Source organism: Lutjanus erythropterus, chromosome 14, assembly GCF_056507025.1.
Source record: "Lutjanus erythropterus isolate fLutEry1 chromosome 14, fLutEry1.hap2, whole genome shotgun sequence".
NCBI lineage: Eukaryota > Metazoa > Chordata > Actinopteri > Lutjaniformes > Lutjanidae > Lutjanus > Lutjanus erythropterus.
The window spans coordinates 15,849,574-15,874,567 of NC_139330.1; the positions used below are offsets into that span (position 1 = coordinate 15,849,574).

At 38.9% G+C, this 24,994-nt stretch overlaps 1 protein-coding gene across 1 annotated transcript; it reads right to left on the minus strand.

Annotated features, from left to right (window-relative positions):
- Positions 1-418: 418 nt before the first annotated feature.
- On the minus strand, positions 419-20,546 carry prom2 (prominin 2). The gene is made up of 25 exons (XM_084735957.1): positions 20,382-20,546; positions 19,142-19,472; positions 15,715-15,779; positions 15,150-15,355; positions 14,833-14,953; positions 13,047-13,110; positions 12,835-12,924; positions 10,556-10,752; positions 9,663-9,737; positions 8,955-9,018; positions 8,703-8,859; positions 8,207-8,359; positions 7,989-8,112; positions 7,797-7,885; positions 6,453-6,537; positions 6,196-6,339; positions 6,034-6,102; positions 5,024-5,116; positions 4,868-4,921; positions 4,686-4,766; positions 3,439-3,507; positions 3,243-3,332; positions 2,091-2,203; positions 1,792-1,933; positions 419-1,755 (listed from the first exon to the last, which is right to left on the minus strand). Exons 2-24 carry the CDS (start codon positions 19,392-19,394, stop codon positions 1,882-1,884), a joined length of 2,508 nt encoding a protein of 835 aa, XP_084592083.1. The 5' UTR covers positions 19,395-19,472; positions 20,382-20,546; the 3' UTR covers positions 419-1,755; positions 1,792-1,881.
- Between the last annotated feature and the right edge of the window lie 4,448 nt (positions 20,547-24,994).

Consider the following 24,994-nt stretch of genomic DNA (forward strand, 5'->3'; position numbering starts at 1 on the left):
GATTGGCATGATCAGCTCGTCATCAAGCCTCTGCAGAAGCCTGACAACAACCTGATCATTTGAATCAGGTGTGTTGGAGCAGGGAAACATCTAAAACATGCAAGACAGTGGGCCCTGAGGACCAGGGTTGGGGAACACTGACTTAGATAACTGATCTGCCATGAAGTCAGAGTGCTAACATCACAACTAAATAAATTATTTTTGTTAAGTCCTTAGTTTTTGTCATATGTTATATGATCTACAGAGCCTTAAACTCAGCAGTTGCAGTGTGATGAAGGTTCACGTGTGATCCAAAGAGACGTACTGGTGTAAAAATGTGTACTTTCACGGTTAGTGTGGAAAATGGACACTGACTGATCTGTGAGATTCCTCTCCTGTTACGGCTAAAAGGTAGAAAAATGCACAGCTGACTCGGTGCTCAGTTGTTGATCAGAGACAGTTTTTACTTACAGTAGTTTTCACAACAGCGGGCAGAAATGCTCAGAACCTTTTGATCACATTGAGTAAACATATAAAGTGCTGTGTGACAGAGATAAAACAATCTACTATTGAGTACAAAGTGGTACAATGTACAAAAATCATCATTATCAAATCATAAATCACATCAGTCAAAACCAATATTTACAAAACAGTTGAAAATGGTAACAAAACATGTTATAATTGCAGTTTGTAGCAGTGATACGGTGGCATCAGCTGACCAGTCAAATCTGTCACACAAAAAAAGTATATTCATTTCATGATTTATACTAGAAATAGTGCTTTGATTTTCAATACTAGTGCAAGTTTAATTAAGGTTTTAATTTAAAAAAAATTTCCCATTGAAATTAGGTTGCGGCAGTGTACAGACAGGAGCTGGCACATCACAAATGCCTGTTGGCACAGTTACACACTGCTGTGTTCTCTGAGAGCGCTGCGCACAAACATGGCTGCATATAAACGTGTAAATGTGATCAACTCTCAACAAAAATCAGCTTTACATTTTGAAATGTGGAGCACACTGTATATATGCTCAGACTCCAGCAGCAGCTCGTAGTTCATCTATTAAACATACAAATCACATATGGGTGACACTTTAGGATACACAAATATGTGATATATTATCGAACAAATGACGAATGAATCAGGAGCTGATCTGATAATTCATGAACTGCTAATGACATAATTTCTAAATAACTGTGATTTGAGGACTATATAGAATATAATGATGAGTTACTAGAAAACAGACTGAGAGACACTATAATAATCAATCAATAAGAAATGATTAGTTCATCTGCCAATCAACATACTGACCATTTTCTTCATTAGCTGTTCCTGATTAATGAAGTAATGAGTGAATACTACTCAGTATCATGTATCACTTTAGATCAGGGGTCACAAAAAGAATAAGTAAGTGATAAAGTAATGATGATGTACCTCATAACTACTCAATTATTCAGGAATTACTTATTAAGCATTCATTAATTATGAGGTCGTTCCCGATTCATTTCTCATTTGTGATTTTTGTGTACCATATTGTCAAGTGCTGCCCATTTATGTACAACAATAAATGAAATAAATCTCTTTGAAATTTTATTGAAAATGATGAAAAATTCCCTGCAGTTTCCCTTATGCCCTGTGTCCCCCTGAGGTCAATCCAAAGATGCTGCGTGTGGTATATGAAATGTTTTGTATGAACCTGGCAGTCACGTGATAAGTTGCTTTGCATCTCCACCTTAAGGTGAAGATCGGAATTAAAAAAATATGTAAGTATGTAACCTCACTCTTTTTTTTTTTCAGTTTGAGACTTTCCACCGGAGTGACAATGTGCCACATCTGTGCAGTAGTGCATCATGTGTTTTTATTTATGCCTGCAGTCTTTTAAAGCTGCATCGGACATCTGCGTCAGGTGAATTTCATCTGGGCCCGCGGGATGTGGTTCATGATTATGTGGTCTCTGCAAATAGAGATATTAACAGTGGTCAACGTCAGGCCAGCACAGTCGAATGAATCAGTCGCATGAGGCTTGCACAACATGCGCACATATGGCTATGTCTCTGTGTAAACAGATCTACTAGATGCACGTTTGTAGTATTTTTGTTTAAGCAACTTACTCATAGACATCAGAGTACTTCATCCTCCTGTAGTACTTGGCTAGTTTGATTGTGAAGATGATGCTGGGGATGAAGAAGATCAAGCACCAGCCCAGGCTGAACCAGAACGCGTTCTAAACACAGACAAAGAGAGAGAGACAGCATGGGTGAATACTGTGCATGAACCCAAATACAAATATGTTATTCTGGAAACCACAAATAATGTGACGGAAACTGATATTTCTTGTACCCAAAGTTGCTCCTTATTATTCTGGAAAAAAATCATTTAAAAAATGTAAAGCAGTGGTGGCAGGTAGAGCATGCGCAACTGTGGGTTTGTCTCCCACCGGCAGTCCTTCAGTTGTCATTTAAGCTCATTTATAAACAACTACTTAATTTTAATATTACTTAATATTTCAGTACTATGAACTGCAGTAAGATTAACACATTAAGAAACACAAATATGAAGGATATGTTTTATATCTTTTCTGTAAAGAGTTTCTTTTTCCAATGCAAAACAGAATCTTTCGATTTATAACAGTTTTTTATTGCTCAGTGTACCTCAGTTAAAGGGTGGTGGTGGGTTTTAGTCCATAAAATTCAGTTTAGTTAGACACAAACTATGCAGGATTTTCCCAAAAATCAATGCATAGATTTAGACTCAGTCATGACCCACCACCCACCTGAAGTGTGTGGTGACGCCTGCATCCGCAGAGACCCCACCCTCCGCCCATATGCCCATTTTTCCTCATTATTTTGCTGTGCCTTAGACGCTTTACAAACTCAAAACATCAGAGTTTAATGTCCTGGGAATGAGACTCAATAATCAACCATCTTTCTGGTTCATTTACAAACAACAACTGAAAAAAACTTCTTATTCTACCTTTAAAACTAAAAATAAAAGAGAGAGAGAGATGAAAATACAGTATGAGGATGTGGAAATATATTTCAGAAATACTCAAGCGCCAATATTAAATCAACTTGATGCTTTGAAGGCTCAAGAGTTGTATTTCAAATGAATACTAGGTTAGAAAATATAATTTGCCCAATTTAATGTGACTTCTAGTATAAACCACGCCCACTTCAGTGCAGAACTGATGAAAAGGTTTACCTAACAATTTCTCAAACTAGTCCCTAGGTCCCTAGGTGAAGCTACCGATATCAGATCCTCACCAGAGACTCCACCATGTATGAGCAGACGATAATCTCAGCAGAGTCCACAGCTCCTGCCACCGGCCCACAGCGGCCCACCTCCTGTGTGATCTGAGGGAGAATACACACATCCGTAAAGGTGTAAAAAGGTCATACGTGTACAGAACCGTTGGACATATCTGCTTTAAGTGCGTGCACAATGTGTTAAAGTGTTTACCGTGAGGTTGGCCCAGTCAGCATAAACAATGAAGTAACTGAGCTGACAGTCCAAAAACTTTCTGCTTTCCTGGGATCAACAGAGAGAGACAGAGAGTAAATTCCACACATTTTCTGCCTGCTTTACAGTGAGAAGTCATGAGGAATCAGTGGAACGCCTGGCCAGCATAAGCGAGTGGAATTCTGGGTAAATCCTCTGAAGTGACCCGTAATTAACTGCCATAGCATTATGATTAGACGAGGCGAGGCAATTAGGGGAAGTTTATTTGTATAGTTCATTTCATGCACAGAGACAATTCAGTATGCTTCACAGAATGCATTAAAACATTAAAGGATGAGTCTGGTGATCTTCTATATGTCTCTTATTGTCCACAAATCCCATGAAAAGACCAAAACCAACAATTACTCCCACTAACAAGTATTATTTGTGCAGCAAAAGCCTGATACAGCTTATTCCATTATTGTCCAAAAACTATTAAGAACACATAAATGAGCCACATTCTCACAATCCTTCATTACAATAAATATGGGCACTGCAGTTGTAAATGTTGTAAATTCTTCAAAGAGTTCCCAACAAATGCAATGTTTATTGCTGTTTAGACAACTTTTGCTAAAATGTGAAGTTTTGTTACACAAAAACTTCACATTTGTGAGCTGAGAGAACTGGGTTTGGGGTCACAGACACAGTTGAGAAGTCATAAGATATAGAGAGATGGATTAACACGTTTTTGATCTTTTCATGGGATTTATTGACATTATGGGTCAGGCATAGTTCATAAAGTAATTATAGTATAATAAGTTCAATAAAAATGTAAATATAAGTTTGATCAAACCAGATGTCATATTAAATTATTTTTATGTAACTTTAATTTCTAATTAAATGGTGTAACATGTTTAGTTTTTGTAAGGATCCTACCAGCAACTTTTACACGACACAAGATGGAGCTTCGACATAAAATAATCCCTAAATGCCATCCCAGATCCTCCAGTACATCTGCTTCCCTTCAAAGCATTCATAACAATTGGAGACAGATATGATTGGTGACGAAATGTAATTCATGCCCTGTGGATGTGGAACCAATAAGCACATTGTTCCAACTACAAGCAGCAAACTCGTAATCACTGTGCTGCAGCAGCACCTCCCCCTCCCTCACCGCCCTCCAGCTAAATGACTGACCGACCACAGGCATTAACGCACCACATGGAGCACTTTTTCTCCTAACTCATGTGACTCTTGGCTCTACTCACGGTCTTGACGATCTGTGTTGTATTTGTGTTGAGGAAGTCTTGTGCTGCGTCCACGTTGCTCAGCACCTCCCCCACCGATCCCTGGAAGAGTCAGAGAGGAAAGAAATGAGCCACAGAGAGAAGGAAAGTGAGGAGAACGATCTTTATTCTGGGCAGTTCCAGGTGTTAGTCAGTGTACTCACATTGATTTTCTCTGCGATGGATCGAAGGCTCTTGATGGTTGAGTTGAGGGTTTCCTGAGGGCAAAAGCAGAAGATGTCTATGTTTAATGGGGGAAAAGGAGGACCAGAATGAGGATATTAGGAGAGACAGCAGCCAGAATAGTGCAAGCTACTCACCAGTTGTGGGTTGATGGTTGTTTCTATGTTGGCCTGGATCTGCCTCAGGTCCCGGGCCTGATTTTGGAGCTGTGTTTGAATATCAGTGTTTGTCTAGAAACAGGCAAATGGTTGGTTAGTAGATAGAGCATAAGCATCAGAAAAAAATGCATCCAGTTAAGAGTCATGTGACATGTTTACAGTGCAGAAAATCTGAGTGAAGTGTAAATTATGTTAAAGGGACAAGTTTTTGAAGTGGGATTGCATGAGGTACTTATCCATAGAAAGTGTATTACGTACAGTAGATGGCCCTCAACTTGACCCCTAGTTTGGAGAAGCAGCGGAAGTACCAGTGTAGTAAACTAGGCAATGTGCTGCTGCGGACAGGGTCAGCAACAAAACGCAATTCTTGTAAAATGCTTTTTAGCCGCCTAAAAAAAGGTCCACCTAAAAAAAAATCAATATCAGTTCAAGTGTACCTTATATTAATAATATTTTCATTTTCAGTCAAAAATTTTTAGTTTTCGGGCAGACAGCCTCTCCTGGCATGAATTTTCCATTATACAAGCCAGATATCACTCTCTGCAAAGCCAACAGACTCCTTTGGCAAAAACAGTCATTTTTACCTCGAACAAAACAGAAGTTGATGATTTTCTGCTGCCTCAAATGGTTAGTTTGTTTGTGTTATTATGGGACTTTGACATATCAAAACGAACCCTTGAAAACTCTGAAGTCACACAAACACATGAACAAACTAATGAATTGAGGCAGTGGTTGGCCGGCAACTCCATTGTTCTGTGAGGTAAAATTACTGTTTTTGACAAAGGAGTCTGGTTGCTTTGGACGGAGCAATATTTGTTTTTGGTTTATAACGGCGGTGTCCCATCTGAAATAGCTGTTAAGCTGCTGACCCTGTCCACAGCTGTAAATGTCTTAGCTTCCTCCACTGGCATCTACTGAATATGGATGAGCACCTCATACAACCCCACTACAGAAAATCTGAACTATCCCTTTTATGTCTCATCACTCACTTGAGTTGTAGCGAGGCCATCAAGTTTATCTGCTGTTGTGTTCAGATTGATGCTGGAAATGTTGTTCATCTGAGAGAGACGAGCAAAGAAGACTGGATCACAAATACACATTAAACATGGATACATGTAAACACAGTAAATCTGCACAAAGATGATGCCTACCTGCTGTGTGAGAGCCGTGGAGTCAAAATCTTTAGTTGTGTTGGAGAAGCTCCTGAGTTGATTTTTTTCTTCAGGGCTCAGGAGAGTGATGGTGGACAGACTGATGTTTGTATTCTCAAAGTGCTGCTCGATCTGCTCTGTGTACTGGAGACGGAGGAGAGAAGAAAACATTATAAAGTATGAGAGTTTCAACAAGTTATTGCAGATTTTAACGTAATTAATTTTGAACAATTGAACAAGACAGTCAGGAAACTCACTTTAGACACATTGAGCAGGTCTTCAAGGTTTATGACCTCGTACAAGTGGAGCGTCGTCCACAGAGGCTGGTTGTCCTCACACTCTCTGTAAACATTAACATCAAGTCAGAATCAGATTTATTGTGAAGTAGGTGTTTTCATATACAGGGAATTTTCATTAAACATTGCAATATAAAAGGTAAAAAGAAAAAGAAAGTGCTACAAAAGTCAAGAAACAGATAAGATTTTTCTCATGTTACATCAACTACAGGAAAAATTCAACATACATAAACTCAAACTTTTTCAAATATCCATCTATGCCTTAAGAGCCACCTGGTTCCATTATGGATACATTGTTCTTGTCCAAACTTATAACTAAAGGAGCTACATCTAAAATTCATGATGCATTGGCACAAAGAGGCTGTACAGCCACACTGGGCCAACTGAGAGACGCCTGCGAGGGGGATCTGGGAGTGGAAACCAGTGGAGAAAGGCAACAGAACATGTCCATTTCTCATCTGTATGCACCAGACATGGACAGCTGCAGCTCAAAATATTACGCAGGCTATTCAGATCAACACTGAAACTCTAAAATATGTCTCAGTAAGTCCATCTAGGGATCAGTAAGGACAGACAGTGTTAGCATGAAGACTGATTTTGTTCAATTCGAAACAGAAAAAAAAAACAAAAAAAAAAAAACACCAGCCCACTAACCTTCCTGAAAGATGTGATGGAGCACTTACAGAAATTTAATTTTAACTGAGACAGTTAGTTATTTTTTTTGGTATATAGATAAAGATAAAGATAAACCCATGAATGATAATTGAAAACATGGTGAAAATAATAGAAAAAATAATTTTAATTTAAAAAGCTATACTGGATTAAAAACAAAGGATGGATGGAATGTGCAAAATATAAACCAAGGAATGTGCATAGAGATATAGAGAAATAGAAAAAATGTACAATGTGCAAAGACAGTAATTCAAAAATGTAAAATGTATGTGATGTAAAATGTATATACATACATATATACATGTGCATCAGAAATATTTACAATTAAGATATAATATATTTTTACATGTGGATTTGTATTATACTGAGTATAATAACTACGCACTATGTGCACTGAAAAATATATATAAATCCCAGAATACATTGGTGTTAATCCTGCTGTGTGTATTCATTAGTACTGAGACTGATCTCACTCCATAAAGGTTATATCAGGTCAACTTAATAACTTAATAATAACAGGGTTCCTCTTAATAACTTAACCACTAATCACAGTTACAGATGTAAAGTGCTGCTGACTTGAGACTCAAAGAAAAAGGGAGTGTAAACATTAAAAAAATATATACATATACATACCTATAGATATCAGAGATGTTGAGGTTGGTTTTCAATCCAAAATTTGGACCAATCTCCAACCCTGGAATTAAACCTGGAGTATCAATTAACTGCGGAGAGAAGAGAAAATAATATAAGATACTGAACTCTGTGTCTGTAGCATATTTTGTATTTCTGATGCGTGTGTGCAGGTGTATGAGTTTGCACTGCTACCTTTAGCAGCTGTCCATCGTTCCAGGGCTTACAGAACAGAGTGTACATGTTCCCGCCCAGCAGAAACAGAACCACCACCAAAATCATGAAGAGCCAGGAGAACAGGAAGCTGAAACCTGCACCCCTGCAGTCGGATCAAAAAAAAATCATACAGCAGTCAGAACAGATCAGCAATGTGATTGAAACTGAGGCTAAAATTACGACCCAGCAGCACTCACATCATGAGGAAGGTGCCTCCACAGTCCGCTGTGCAGGAGCGCTTTGTGGGGTCTGCTCTGGCTTTCAGACCCAGAGGGCCCAGGACCAGACCCAGGAAGTTACACACCACCACCAAGAGGACCACGCAGCACAAGACGACACACACTGCCCATCTGGAAAAACGGACACACATGAGGACAGGTTTTCTTTTTCTGGCATAGATCAAATGTATCTGCTTTAAATTAAGTTAAATAAAAGTAGCAAATCATGACTTAAGTATGTGCAAAAATTTGGCCTGAATTGTCTTTGGCAGTGAATGTTTGAATTATGCATGTAAATTTGCAAAAAAACAAAGCAGCAGTCAGCAGCCGTCCTTTTATAAAATAAAATAAACATAATAAAAAATTGATTAACCATTTAATATTAGAGTAGATTTCATCACAGTTCGGTATGGTATTGAACATTTTTTTAATAGTGATATTCAATATATTGTGTCTGCACATCCAGACTTTTTACCTAATGTGCTCCACTTTCTCGAGCTCTGGTGTGACCTTGCTGATTTCTTTCTGGTAGTGCTTCAGAGTGTCCGTCATGTTGGTCAGAGCAGATAAAGGGATGTCATTGGTAACCTGGGAGATCTGCGCTTTTATGTCATCCAACTGCTGCTTGCTGTCTGAAAACCACACAAGTGTATTTTTTATTGAAATTTATCTTATAAGTTCATTAAGAAGCTGTCATCTGAAAGAGAAATGAAAGTTGCTCACTCACTTTGAACTACATCCTTGGTGTCATTGGTCACTGTCTGGGGGATGCTGTTGAAATAGTCCTCCACCTGAAATGAAGGCAAGCAGCACATTCATTTTCATGATATCACATAAATACACTGAACAAACACATAAACGCAACACTTTTGTTTTTGCTCCCATTGTTCATGGGTTGAAGCAAAAGATCTCAGTCTATGCAAATGATTTATTTCTCTTAAATTTTGATCACAGTTTTGCTAAAATCCATCTGACATGTGTGGCATATAGGGATGCTGATGGATTGATGAATTATTTTGGCTGAGGAGACGTCCCCACTAACATGGGTTTTTAATGGAAGATCTTTTACCTCAACTCATGAAAAATGGGAGCAAAAACAAAAGCGCTGCATTTATATTTTTGTTGAGAATAGTTTTGAAATACAGTATTTGTGTGTCTATATTTGGATTGTGTCTTGCTGTCAAGCTGTTTCCTATGAAAAAGTAGCTTTGTTGTATTCAATGAAGTGATTTATTTCTAATTACACACATTAACTTCACCACAAAGTGTGCACAAATCCATGTTTCGCTTTATCTTTGGTTAAAACTTGTTCACGCTCTTCCCTCCAATCTGTCCGCTATTTAGATTTGTTAACAAGGGAGACACTATATTGTGAAGATTGATAAGATAATTTGCTTTTTTGTGTGTGTGTGTGTGTTTGCCAGAAGTCACTGACCTCCTTGATTTTGGATTTGGGATCAGTTTTGATGACTTCATCCACTGCAGACCGGAGCTCCTTCAAGCTGGAAGTCTGTGGAGAGAAGCCAGAGTCACACACGTGCAACCATTGTGACCAGTAATCACATGTAATCACGTTATACTTTAAAACTGACAGAAGGGGGCAGCAGACCTCAGCAAAACAAGCACCCATAAGTTTCTACTGATGTTATGAAAGCATCACAATTAAATGAGTTGATATCAAAGAGTAATAAACGGTGTCTCTGCTTTTAAACTGTTATTCTTGTCATCATGATGAAGATTATATATTACACAGCATGTTCATTTAAATACTGATGAGGAGAAGAGAGGAGACAAGAGTAAAGGGAAGGGAAGGGGAAAGGAAAAGACAAAAGGAGAAAAGAAGGGAGGAAGAGTGAAGACAGGAGGAGACCAGAAGAGACAGGAGGTGAGCAAAGGAAGTGGAAGACGAGAGGAGGGGAGAGAAAAGGGGGTGAGGAGAGGGGAGTCTGTATGTGTCAGTGTTAGACGAGCGTAGGAGGAATAGAGAAGACCAGATGGGAGGACAAATCATCTGTCCTGACGAAGCCAAAAATGGGGAAATATTATCATGTGTCACACTGTCTCAGCCTGCGTCAGAGGGGCTTGATTGCATAAATGGGTCCTCCTGTTGCTTCATGATGATGTCTTATTGATTCGTAGTCTGTACTTCAGTGTGTTTGTAATCTGAGAGGTCAGACTCCCCTTTTGCATAAAACAATTTAGCCGATTGGAGTGGATGTTCAGGCTGTGCTCATTTAATTTGCCTTTGTTGTTTTAATTCATCCATTCGAGAAGAAAACACGGTAGTATCTCATTCTACACCCCAAGTTATGCAAAGTCAGTACTCACAGAGAATGAGGCGTCCAGTGTCAGTCTCTGTAGCTCAGGAATCAGGCCGACACAGCCAGAGCAGTCTGGCCTGGATAAAGTCTGATTGATCTGATTCTTAACAGCCGTGACGTTGGCTTGGAGAAGATCAACACTGGACTGCAGCTGGACCAAAGACGAGTTCAGCTTGTTCAGTTGAGCATCAGTATTTATAGTCTCTGCACCATACAAAAGCATAAATATTAGTAGGAATATGCACAAGTTTAAAAAATAATGATCATTAAACCACAAATTGGTGACAGTTAGATGTGTCAATGCAAGTATACAGATTTAGACCTTGCGTTAAGCTATATTTGGATATAAATGTCTGCATATTAGTTCTATGCCAGGTTATGTACAGGTTATGTACGTTTACAAAAAACTGAATTTTAAGACTTTGAGCTGTGAGATTTTTGGTGCTAAATTCAAAAGCCTTTTAAAAAGCTGAAAGGAATGGATGTTCTAAAACAAAAAGTGAGCACCATAACAGAAAGAGAAAAATAGGAAAATAACTATGAGGGGAAAATATTATCCAGCTGCTTTTAGTGAAGCGCTGAAAATGTTTTCCATGTTGCTCTACTAAGCCATCAAGCCTACTTTGTGTTACTCTAAGAGCAGTGTTAAGAGACGTGTCTGTAAATTATGTATCAGCACTTAATTTGCCATCTTGGAAAAGATGGAATTACAGCAGCAAAAAAAACAAAACAAATGACAAAACCCAATGGATTAACGGATTAATATTGTTTTGCTGTTCTTGAATTAATTAAATTGCAACTATCCACTGCAAGGCTGCATGATTCAAAGACAGAAACTATTCTCGTCTGGCAGTTAATTCTGCTTTCAATGAGATCTTAAATGGGTTTTTAGTTTGTTGACAGATTTTGATACAAGTGGTTTCTGGGCACAGAAATGTAAAAGCTCCCACACTGAGCATCATGTCACTGATATAATTACTCTTAGCCCAACCTCAAAAATAGGATGTTTAAGACATAAATGCTTGATGTATGCATACAATATTTTAAAACTCATTTTCATTTCTCTTTTATTTTTTATTATCCATGCCATGAGAGGTTAATCACTGCTGTGTGTGAGTGTGTGTGTGTGTGTGTGTGTGTGTGTGTGTGTGTGTGTGTGTGTGTGTGTGTGTGTGTGTGTGTGTGTACTGCGTGGTGTCTGGAACTACAGCTTGTCTGCAGCTAATTTCAAATACTACTGGACCAATAAGCCTGATTTTTTGATGTCCATCCATGACTGTGTGATGAAGGACCTTGGTAATTCAAAATTCTTGAAAAAAAATGAAAAGCCATCTTTTAAATTACTTTCATTCCTTCATATTTTTACGGCCACGGGCATTATGTTTTCAGGTCATTGCATTCTTGTGAATGTGATATCTCAAAAACGCCTTGAGGGAACTTCTTCAAACTTGACACAAATATTCACTTGGACTCAAAGATGAACTGATTAAATTTTGCCGGACAAGAGTCAAAGGACAAGGTCCCTGTGGTCTCACTGAACACCTTTTCGACAGCCAAGATTTTAAATATCTAATAGGATAAAAAGATGAAATGATGACATCTTAAGTCTAAAAGGTCAAAGGTCAATTTCACTGTGACATCATAATGCCCAGCTGTCTATCAGTCATCTGTACTCCTCTCTAAGTCACTGAAATCACACATGTATAGTGATGACTTCCATTTTGTCACAAAATACATTCAATACCTTTTATTAAATGGTGCTAACTCCCATATTAAACTCCTTTTCCGTCTTCACTACACTATATGAGTCTAGACATACAACTGTGAGGCAATAAATTTACTTTTTGACTGCTCAGTTTTATGCGACCATTGACAGCTGACTTCTCTGTCTTCTGGCCGCTAGGGGCAACAAGTGATCAACAGCTGCTTCAGTTTGAAATCTTGTTTGACCTCAGGACAGCGTATGTGGATGTCATATTAATGATGGTAGAACTTTACAAATCTCTGCTGGTTGAATCTGGCAGTTGCGGTGGCATTGCAGTAGGTGCTTCGCCATCTGTTGTCAGGTGTGAATCTCCACTTTGCTCAGTACACTCTTCTAGTTACGTAATTACTAATGAAAACAGCTGCTTTAAAAAAAAACCTGTCAGTACACCACAGGCTTAATTCAATATGTAAGCAGATCTTATGAGCAGGTCCCCGCCTATGTGATCACAGCTGTCCTGTCAAATATGTACACAAGCATTCACCTGCTGAATGAGGGCGGAGAATGCAGATACACCGTACCTTGGTCCAGAAGTCTAACCGAGTGCAGCGCTGGATCCAGGGTTCCTCTGAATTGGTCCTGGATCTCTGCTCCCAGCTGTGGTCCAATGGCTGATTCATAAAGACAAACACATGTGAGATGGTGACGTGTTGAGAGCAGACACCGTATCACAGCGATCACAGTAAACAAATGTGGTTTCTTTAGTTTTACATTATTAGTTCCGTGTTCTCACCATCTAGGTTTCTGGTGACCTCCTGTACAGTTCTGTAGCTCTCATCCACTACATAGTGGACTTGCTGGAGATAAGCGGAGGAAAAACAAACAACTTCAAAGTGTGCAAACAAGATATGACTTTAAATACATCATACACTGTGTCAAGGACTGATTCCATGAGCTAATCATGCATAGCAGCTTTTGCAAATGAAGAAGGACAAACAGAACGCAACCCCGTCTTTCCCTCCAACCTGTTCCCACTCTGCCGTATCTTGAGATAAGTGTATTGACACTGTGACACTGCAGAGAGCAGAGCTGATCATTAATCAGTGGACTGACTGGAGATTCGGGGGGTCTGTTTGCATCTCACACAAAAGCTTTCGCCTCACAGGACACTGATGGCAGGGGGCCAGGACTTCATGTGACAACGAGGTTATTCATGGTTTAACATCGTTAAATGTTTGACCTCTGTATTTCCACAGTCTTACTGTGCACCTCAGTTAATTAGTTGGGGCACTATTAGTAGATTTTTGTTCACTTTTTGTTGTAAGATAAACTAAAATATTACAAAGAGAGATTGCATCTCACACTATATGCTGATTTAACAATTATTTGTCTAATAGAAAATTGTGTATATTATAATGGTAGTTCATTTCAGTTGTGAAAGACTACAGTGTGGTGTACCACAAGTAAGCTGCTTTGGACCATTATTATTCTCTATCCTCACCAGCGACTTTCCTCTTGTTCTAAATCAAGCAAAATGAGTTATGTATGCTGATGATACAACATTATATTTAGCAGTAGTATCATTTGGAGAATTATCTGTCTTTGGATTGGACGTGCTACTTTAGTGGTGCTACTATTACTTTTGAGCAGACTGACTATTTTTAGATATAATGTAGGGACTTGTTGTCATTTTTGTTATTATTATCATTAGTAGCTGTATTGGTATTGATTTGTAGTACAATCCTAATTCCAAAAAGTTTGATTTCTATGTAAAACATAAATAAAAACAGAACAAAAAAAAGTTTGGATGTGGGTAAGTTTATCACTGTGTTACATCACTGTTTCTTTTAACAACAATCAGTAAATGTTTGGGAACTGAGGACATTAATTTATTTTGAAAGGTTTTGAAAGGGAAATTCTTTCCTATTCTTGCTTGATATGCGGCTTCAGGTGCTCAACAGTCCGCGGTCTCTGTTGTTGTATTTTGTACTTCATAATAAGCCACATATTTTCAATAGGAGACGGGTCTGGACTGCAGGCAGGTCAGTCTAGTACCCGAACTATTTTAATATGAAGCCACACTGTTGTAATACATGCAGAATGTATCCTGGCACTGTCTTGCTGAAATAAGCAGGAGCATCCCTGAAAAAGACTTCATCTGGATGGCAGCATGTTGCTCAAAAACCTGTATGAACCTTTCAGCATTAATGGGGCCTTCACTGATGTAACCGTTACCCATGATGCCATGGACACTAACACACCCACATAACATCACAGATGCTGGCTTTTGAGGTTAGCGCTGGTAACGATCTGGATGGTCCTTTTTTTCTCTTCAGCCTGCAGGTCAATGATTTCTGAAAACAACCTGAATCTGCGTCAGTCCGTCTCAGATGAGCTCAGTCCCAGACAAGTCAGCAGTGTTTCTGGATGTTGATGATACATGCCTATCAGTTTGCATGCTAGGGTCTGAATTTGCATTCAGAGATCCAGTGATAAACTGTGCCCATGTAGCATCCTTTGTACAATTAAGTAATGCAGTGCTGCCTGTGAAGAAAAATAAACATGAGGGTTTCTCTCACCTGAGGCACGGCAGTCAGGAAGGTATTGATGTTGTTTATAGTTTTGTTGAGCTCCTCTGGACTCTGGTCCGCACTCACTTTGAGGGCTTCGTTACTTCTGAACATGCATATGTTTCCTGCACTACAAACACACACACACATAAACACAGGAACAATTAAATTTGTGTCTTGAACATAATGTCAATCCAAAGGAGACGCGCACAGGCAGCGAGGCATGCACATTCAAGCTGTCTTTTTTCGATGCTAATTTCAGATAACACGTCATTATGCTGTTCAGAAATGCACATGAGAGTACAAACACACACACACACACTCACAGGATAATGACTGTGGTGATGAATGCACTCCAGTAGAGGGTTCTTCTGCGACAGTGAATGGAGGACGTCTGCTTCTGGTACATCTTCCCACCACAGTTGCCACAGCAGCGACAGCACGCCAAGAAGAAGCCAACTATGGGCATCAGAACGATGTAAAGGATGCCGATGGCCACACACACCAGGAAACCCACTTGATACACCAGGGCCTGAACACAATACACACACACACACACACACACACACACACACACACACACACACACAAATGACATGTATGACAGCAAAAATGGCACAAATATCAATTTTGAGGCCAAGATGACAGAACAGAGGCAGGTCTTTGTGGTCTGTTGTGACGTCAAACACAGTGAGACATCACCAGACAGTAGTTTTACTTTACTGTGGTGACAGTCCACAATCACAGTGGATGAAAGAGTCTCTGTAACTTCAGTCGACTGGGATACATACACACACACTGCTTTAACGTTCTCAGATTACCAGCTCAGGGGGCTTTGATGAGGGTGTGTCTATGTTTTTTTCCCATACATAGAAGTTTACATTCACTTACTTCTTTGATGATTTCTGGATTTGGCTGCTCATTTTTAGTTTGCTGGAATACTTCCAAGAGAAGATCTAGGAAAAGAAATCAGAGAGAAAAATGTTTTTCGAGGAACTTCAGAGGAACACAGCTTTTTTGAGGCCGACGCCACCGCTCTCTGTCCTAGTTATCCGTGCACAAAAGCCCAGCAATGCAGTGGGGACAATGTGTCCTGTGCTCCGTGCAAACATCTCAATCTCACTCATTGTAAAAGTGGAAATCTGACACCTCCATCTTGTGGTTACTAGGAAACCAGGACAGCTTTCATGAGAGATTAGGTTTTTACAACACAAAAAAAATACAATACAAAGCCTGCAGTTTATGATCCCAGAGAACCCAGTTATTGATTCACTAAACACAGACACTTGTAACTGAGACAAGGGGAAAAAACATTCAGGTGCTCATCACACAAGCTATTTGTGTCGTTCTCACCATCTGTCCGTGTCACATCAGACTGTGGTCTGCTATAAATATCCTGGAAATTTGCATTTTACCTCATGGATTTGCATTTCATTTTTTTTAAAACCTTCTGTGTCTAATTTAAAATTCTAAAAATTTACAAAGTTTCAAATGACTAGTTTTAGTTTAGTTTTCATCCATCTCATTGTTTTTCATTATTTTTATTATCGACTCACAGTCACGTAGAGTTCCCAGTCTCAATAAACAGATGCACTATTGCCTCCACATGATTGTTGTGTTGACAAATTTGACCAAAGACAAACAAAGATATTTCCTGTATATTTTATTTTATTTTATTTTATTTTAGTTACTTTTGTAAGTAGACACTAGTTTGTGTTATTTTTAATTCAGCATCATAATTGGAAGTAGTTTTGAATGCTAGATTGTCGCCACTGTTTGCACTTTCAGGTATCTATTTTATTTTACTGTTTCATGTTTGCTTTTGGCTGGATGGTAGTCGTGTTAAGTTCCTGCCGACGAAAACCCAACATGTCCTGATTTTGCTCCTGCATAATAAAGCTCCCCGCTAATTCTATCTCAGACCAAACAACTAAAATGTTTTTCACACTTACCCCGTGGCAAGAAGAATAACTATATAGAAATAGAGGCATCAGTATTAAAATGAGATTTTTATAGCCAGTTACATATCTATAATGAATCATGAAATTGTATAAATAAAAATACATTTTGGGTTGCCAGATTATGAATCTACATTTGAGTGAAGTACTGTATTTGATTAGTATATGATAACCTCTACAGACACAGCTTGTTTTGTCTTTCTAGCTATTAATTCATTAAGAACAAGTCCTAATGCCTTCAGCATTCAGCCTTCAGCCACAGAGGAAAAACGTTTATAATTTACTTATTAACCCTCATAACATCCAGCTTAGTGGCTTATTGTGAAGCAGAAACCCACAGTTTACATTAAGTCATAAAAGATTTGCCTTATCAAAGGGCTTCAACTGACAGTGTGTTCAGACAACTGTGTCCACCCACTGGTTGACATGGAGAAAAAAAACATGATCTCCTTATAAGTCAGTAAGTGGCTACTGGTTGAAATCCACTTACAATAGCAACACTGACTTGCCATATCCAACATGCTGACTGCACAATGAGTAATGACTTTGAACAAAGGTTGTTTGATATGGTCCTGTGTCCATTTGTTTTCCACTTTGAAATCAATACAGATCAGGAAGTAATACACAAAACAGAGGTTTATGGAGCAATTACGGAAGACCACATGAGCACAGGTGTGACACAAGCCTGAGTTTCAGGAATCACCTGCCTAAAAAAGGTCAGAGCAGGATATAAAGGTTAAAGATTGACCAGCCGAATACAAGAATTTCCATTAGTTTACTTATTAACTGATCCCGTCATCTTTCTTATTTGTACGGCGATTATTAGCTTTAGAGCAGATGTGAGGGTTAAACCTGATGTGTCACCTTTGCCCCTGTAGGGAAATTTTTCTCAGTGCAGAACCTGAAAGCCAAATGATTTCAATGTGATTTAAATTGCATCCGTCTGGACAAAGGGTGGTGGAGGTGGTATTTAGAGCCTTTCCTTCAGTATAAGTAGTAATAACACGTTGTAAAAATACTCTGTCCAGCATTGAAAATGTTAAAACATGGAGTTTTTTAACTGTTTATGAAACAGTGTTGATTCAATACTGATGCCTCTATCTGACCTACATAAGCAAACAAGACCATTAGCAAGAAGATCAGGCATTTCTGTATAGTCGTTCTTAATGGCTATATTAACATTTTCCCAGGAAAGGTCACAATGAGTGGTACATTAGCCAGTAAAAGGAAGCAGGGGAGGGTGTTTATTTAGATAATTTCATGTTTTGCATTATACTTACTGGTTATGACGTTGGAAACACTTCTTTTGTCTGTATTGAAAGTAAAAGTACTCAATGCAGAAAAAGTCCCCTGTGATTGTAATGCACATATATATATATAATGTGATTAGATCATTATCATTATTATTATTACCCATGCATTAATGTACAAACAGACTTTGTTGTTGTAGTCAGAACTGTTTTGTCTTTGTCTGTTTTTCACTTTGGACAAATCTGCTGATTATGTTCCCCATTAATCGACTGATTGTTGGTTTGAAAAAGTTTCGAATGACCTAGAACCCAGAGTGACACCTTCACGATGCTGGTTTTGTCTAACCAACAGTCCAAACCTCAAAATGATTTAATAAATTGAAATTATTATAACAATTTGAAGGAAAAGAAAGCATCACGTTTGAGAAGCTGGAACCATTAAATGTTTTAACATGAAAAATGAGTAATTATCAAAGCAGATGCCAATTACTTTTCAAAGTGAGCTCAGTAAGCAATGAGATTAAAAGTCATCTCTCCTCTGGCCCTTGAATTTAGGAGAAGTTTTCCTCTGTACTGTATTTATTATAATGAATTAAAAATATCTATATTAAATGAAATGTCTGTTCAAAATCCAGAAATGTTCCTGTGCACTGATGATGGCAGAATTGTTTAGTCTTACTTTTAATGCTACTCTGGTTTCTGGAATATTGTTCTAAATAAAGGTGTCTTGTAAGCCTGTTGGGTTAAGGCTGGGAGCATTATTGGTGCATGACAAAATAATACGAATCAAATTGAATAAAATAGAATAAACCACTAATGAATCATTTATAAAGGTGGTCTTATTGTAAAGTGGTACCAGAACATCATATCTCATAAATTCTTCATATATTTTGAGTGTAAAAATCTAAAAAACCAAAACTGTCGGATGAATGTGAAGTGCCATTTTCGCCTCTGAGATGTTGAAAGAGTAGAAAGTGGCAGAAAATGAAAATAATCAAGTTCAACTGGTGATAAACAAACAAAAGCTATGAGTGAAAATAGTGAAATACGATGTTCTGTGCATCAGAGTTTAAAAATGTTTGGTCAGTGAGTAATACTGACAAGACTGACCTTTAGGAAAGGGGTTGGGCTGGATTGTGTGCATGAAGGACTGGACCAGAGCTGACATGAAACCCACGATGCCGTTCTCCTCTGCCGTGTTCTGGTAGTGGGGCTGGGTGAGGCCGTGTGGGGCCACGGCTGCTGGACAGGCAGCTTGTGGAGGGTCGGACTGGGCCAGGCTGAGCCCCAGCAGCAGCAACACACCTACAGCGGCCCTCAACGGCCGCCTCCAACACCACCGCATACCCTCGCGTAACTCCATGTCTACAGGTGAGACTTGGCCAGACAAAACAGGTGTCTAGAGTGATCACCTCATGGCCAAAGCTCTGTCTTGATGTGTCTGGAAACAAGACAGAAAGACAAATGAACACAATGACCCACTCATGCGAAACAGGAGAAGAAACCCACAGACTGAGTCACAGAGAAAGAGGTTGCAATGCTGTTTGTTGCAAAATGGCAATGGAAAAAAAAACGGTGTGGCATTTCGTAAATGGTAAATATAAATGTTAAGCCTACACCTATTTAGTTTCTTGGAGAAAAAGTGCCCTTTAAGCTTGTCTTTTATACCTCTATACTTTCTGTCATAGAGTCTACAGGAAGTGTTGACATTTAAAAGTTACAGGAAGAGTCTTGGGAAAAATGATGACATGGTGTAGGATTATTATAACACGTCTGGCTGTGCTGTCACTGCTGTGTTCATAGTGTAAACACACAGAAACGCTGCATCGAAGTGTGATACCTCCATACCTTCTGTTTGTCCATACCCATGCTTGTATGTCAGAGTAGCAGGCAGTACAACTTTAATTAGGATGAAGAAAAACATGTTCTGCACAAAACTTCAGCACAATATTTAAATATCAGTTAATTCTATCAGCTGTGGTTTTTCTATGGGTGTAGCTCTCTTGGGCAAATAATTTAACAAGGTTAAGGCCATAAAGTAACTGAGCAAATCTACTTCCTCTTATTGTTAAAGCAAGTTATTGAAATCAGAGGAAACGGTCAATATATTCTTGTTTCTTCTTCTTCTTCTTCTTTTTTTTTAGAGATTATACAACATGATTTTCTTCTTTAACACAAAACACAGCAGCCTGAGGATATTTACTCTACATACTGAGTTTCTATAAACAAACTGAGCAGTTCATCCTGGCAGGTTAAACTGCGAGTGAGAGGGTAAAAAAAAATAGTGAGATCAAAGTGGAAAGAGGGCAGGTAAGGCAGGAACAGAAATGCAGAAGAAAAGACAGCTCACCTTCTTTAGACAGACAATGAAGGACAGTCGCTCCAGCTGCTCGGATCCTCTGTTATTCAATGAAGGGGTGTGTGAAACCTGATCTGCTCTGCCGCTGCTGACAAGTTCAGGCTGACTGTGTGCTCGCCTGGAGAACACAGGCACTGAGAACAGACAGAGGTGGAGAAGGGATTGCAGGAGGGAGAATGGGAGGGTCTTGCAGAGAGAGAGAGAGAGAGAGAGAGAGGAACAGGGAGAGAGGGAGTGTGTGACGTGGAAAAAGAGTGAGTGGTGAGAACGAAACAAATAACTGGCAGGGGTCCCTTCAAACAAATGTGTGTTTTCTGGACTCTGGAGGGTGTCATGGGGAAAGGAGGGATTGTCAAGATGAACGTGCCAGTAAAAATTGTGCAAGTGATAGTTAAATTGTAACATGGGTTTACCTCATGGAGGAGGGGGAGCAGGGAAGTGTGTCTATTTTAAGAAAAGGAGTTCAAATCATTAATCATAAACTACACCCAGATTTAAAAAGAGTTTTTCGAGTCATGCATTGTTTACATTGTTTGCTAGCTGGCTAGAAAGTTAACAAAATGTTACACCGTTTGCTAGCTAGCTAAAAGTAAAAAAAAAAAAAAAGCACTGTTAGCTAGCTGGCTAAAGTGGTGATAAAATGCTGCATTGGTAGCTAGCTAGCTAAAATTTAACAAAAACATTACGTTCTTTCCTAGTCAGCTAAAACAACAACAACAACAAAAATGTTGCATTGTTTGCTAGCTAGCTAACGAGTTAACAAAATGTTATATCGTTAACTAACTAAACTGTTGAAGATATAATTTGCAGCATTTTCCTAAAGAAAACAAATGACAGACTCATGACATAATCCCTGAAGTATGAGGTGGTGGCTATCTGCAAAGACCCTGCCCTGCGCCCTCTGCATGTGTTTCCATATTTCTTCTCGTTGTTTGCCGCGCTTGGCAAGTTTCACCAAACCAAAATGTTGGTATTTGACATCCTAATGCGCTTAGGGACAACTCAGACGAATCCTACTGACTCTACCTTTAGCAAAATGTTGCCTAGTCAGCCTACTGGTACTGACTAGTACTGGTACGACTCAGCAGAGAAGCTCAAATTCTACTCCTTGGAGAAAAACTTGTTAGTCGAAGAGACATAATTAAACTGGGTTGGATCTGTCCCTTAACTTTGTTCAAGGATATTATTTTTCTCAATCAATGCATATTTAAAAGTTAACCCTCTTCAAGTGTAAGTTTTTAATACTGGATCATGTTGGTGCGAGAGAATTAAATCTTTATTTAGAGTAAAAACCAAACTGAGGTTTAAAGTGGGGTCTGATTCATTTTTTCTTACTTTCAAAGTAGTTGAGAAGTGTGGTGCAACATAATTTAAAGTTAAACCATGATTTAATCAGGTTTAAAAATGAATACGTGTTGTTGTGTAACCCAGCCTAGATCAGCCCACATCTGCAATGGTGTGGTGTCCAAACAAGCAACAACAGCCCAAATATGCAGGCCAAGATTTCTGGGAAAGATACGCTTGGGAGAGGGAGTTTAGGGAACGCATAACATCTAAAATTTGCCAAGAGATATTTACGCGACTGTTATTGGCAACAGCCTAGAAATTATATTTTCCCCATGACATCACCATTTTCAAGAAAGAAGATACACAGATTAACTCTGCAGCTGAACAAGCCAAGACAAGAACTGAACTGATTTACAGACCGAACCAGGACAAGAACAGAGATATTACTTACCTATAACCGGCTTCTGCAGAGCACGAAATAGAAGAAACCGTGACAACAATTCTCATGCTTTCATCAGTCTAGTTTGAGAACTTGCTCCACAGTCTGCTTTGTGCAACTCCCCTGTTACAGGCATGGGAGAAATTACATTTGCATGAAAAGGAACACGATTGTACAATAGGTATTCATCTGATTTCCCTTTCTAACTCTACTGATGCAAACAAAGCGGAAGGAGGTGCATACCCATGTGTGTCTTCTTTTGGTTCCTTTATCAGGTGCACAGTCACTTGCTGGTCACTCATCCTCCGTTCACCTCGACCCAGAGTCATCAATTACAGGATGATCCTTTAATCTGTTATCAGGAGACGACCTGCCAAGTGTCTTTGGCATGTGAAGACTTATCAACGCCTTGTAGTGCCCTCACTCACTGTTCGTCCTCAATGGTTCAGCGCTCTTGAAACAGCAGCACTTCAACATTATGTGAGATCACTGTGTTCACAAGTGGGAAGCCAGTGAGGGATCATGGCCTTATCACAACACCAGCTACTTCTCCTGCTTTGTTTGTTATTGTTTTGTGATAAGGGCGTGACCGCTTACCGGCTTCCCACCTGAGAATATATTTGTTTTTTATAGAAGCCAGAGGTGGGGTCAAGTCATTGTTTTTAAAGTCCCAAGTCAAGTCTCAAGTCATAAATTTTGAGAAGTTTCAAGAATTCAAGATTCAAATCTGTATATTCAGTATAACAGAAACCTCTTGCAACACCATACAATATCATTAGTTGTTTGGCTGTGTGATAGCACGGCCTTGTGTGTACTTGTCTCTCTCCCTCTTCATGCACACGTGTGTGAGGGTTTGCTGTCAAGGCATGTTGCAGTTGACGCAGCTAGATAAAACCTATTATTTTTCTGCTGTTGCTATATTATTATGTCATACCGAATTACAAATGCATTTGTATTGTGCATTACCAAAATTATTTGGGTGTTTTTTGTTGTTTTTTTTAATCAGTTTCTCGAGAACACCAAACCAATTTGTTGGCATTGTTCAGAACAGTTATTACAAGACAAACACAACACTCTGTGAAGGGTCATATTCATGCTTGTTGTGTTGAGTAATTTGATCAAATTGACAAAGACAAGACATTTCCTGTGTATTTTTTTTTAGTTTAGTTTTGTCAGTACACAGAATCATTTCAGCTTTTCCATGCCTAGTTTTAGTTTAGTTGTAGTTAACTATGATAACTTGTATCAGAACATTATTTCTTCATGTTTCTCTCCTGCAACTTCATTAGATGCTGTCAGACTGGTTTAAAATCAAGTGGCTCTGGGGATTGTGGGGAATTAAGTGTTGTCTTACTGGGTGTTAACAGTGTTAACATCAGTTCCTCCAGGAAATGAATTGAATCATGACAAACTTTTAACCTTTGGGCTGGGAGGAAGGTATTATATATTTTCAAGTCAAAAGGCTGAAGTCTAAAGGAAGTCACGAATCGTTGGTGATGAAATCCAAGTCATGCCTGAAGTCATCAAATTTGTGACTCAAGTGTGACTCGAGTCCACACCTCTGATGAAGATAACAGGGACTGATGCTGAGCTGACTGTTCTTTTTTAAAGCACTGGTTCAGGCTGAACTGGTACAAAACAGAAAACGTCTTCACCACTGTGAGACGTGGTTAAAAATTCTCAAAAATCTGGTGAGTGGACTGTAAATTCAGATGATGAACAGAAAACACATTTTGAAGCCCATCATGTAGCTTTTATGGAACAACTTCAAAAATATATTTTTTAAGTACAAAAAGTCAAGGACCCGTTACAAAAAAGAAAATATGCAGGGGAACCCTCTCATATATTGGATGTCTATTAGTAATTTGTTTGTTTTACAGTTGTTAGTTATGTGAAAGAACAATACAAGAGACTGACACTGACCTGCTGGCAGATACCACAGATCTCAATTTGAGGTATGAACAGTATCTAAAGTGAAAACACTCTGCTCTTCTGTCTCCTTTTTTCCTTTTGCTGTAAAGTCTGTCTCAGACGTCTGTTTGATTCAACAGCTTGGCAGAGAAATCGGGCAGCTCTGGATTACTGTGGCTATCTATTTCACACATTGCTATTGTCACAATTTCTATCAATAGGTATCATTCCCCTCTTCCTGCCAACCAACATGTCTGCCATCTTCTACATTACTGCCAAGAAAGAAAGATAACTTGATATATATAAAAAAAAACAAAAAAACAAGCAGACAGAGATCGGTCACGCTGTGAATTGTATCCATGACAATTTGGTGTTTATTAATTCAGAAACAAGGGCTGCAGTGTCTACCTCACATTCCACTTCACACTTTGTTTCAATATGAAAATCCGGTAAACTGTGCTGAGCAGAGCTCTTATATCAGTTTGCATGCAAAGTAAAACTTGCCTTGTTTATTTGGACAATGTTTCTTTTGCAAGAGGCGCTGATTTAAACAATTCGCTGAGGTCAGATTGCTTGAGTAACTGTTTTCCCACAATTTCTGTGGAAAACATCAGCAATCTTTTGCATTACCGTTTGGGTGGTTCTCTGACATTAGAGCTCTTTGTGATAAAACCATTTTCAAAACAGATTAAGAAGTATTTTTCTATTAGGAATCATCACAGCCGAGTCCAGTAAAGACAACTATGTTTTTCAGTGAAAATTCATCTTTATTGATACCATACATGAATTATCAGACAGAAACCTGGCAAAAAATATAGATATAAAATCACCCCTATGGTGAGGTGCTACAGGAGCCAGCTATGGGTGCATTGCCACTTCAGCTCTGTCTCACATATCACAAACCCTCATTCCCTAAATTACGTCAACTTAGGAAACACAGGGTGTTGAAAAGTTGCCCCTTGATTCA

What these genes read in the sequence shown, in the direction of transcription:
- prom2 (XM_084735957.1), bottom strand. Translation starts at nt 19,394, where the DNA reads ATGGAGTTACGCGAGGGTATGCGGTGGTGTTGGAGGCGGCCGTTGAGG. An exon ending in CAACCATCAACCCACAACTG is followed by an intron (nt 4,922 to 5,023) that starts GTGAGTAGCTTG and finishes TTTTGCCCTCAG; the next exon opens with GAAACCCTCAACTCAACCAT. An exon ending in CAACACAGATCGTCAAGACC is followed by an intron (nt 3,508 to 4,685) that starts GTGAGTAGAGCC and finishes TGTTGATCCCAG; the next exon opens with GAAAGCAGAAAGTTTTTGGA.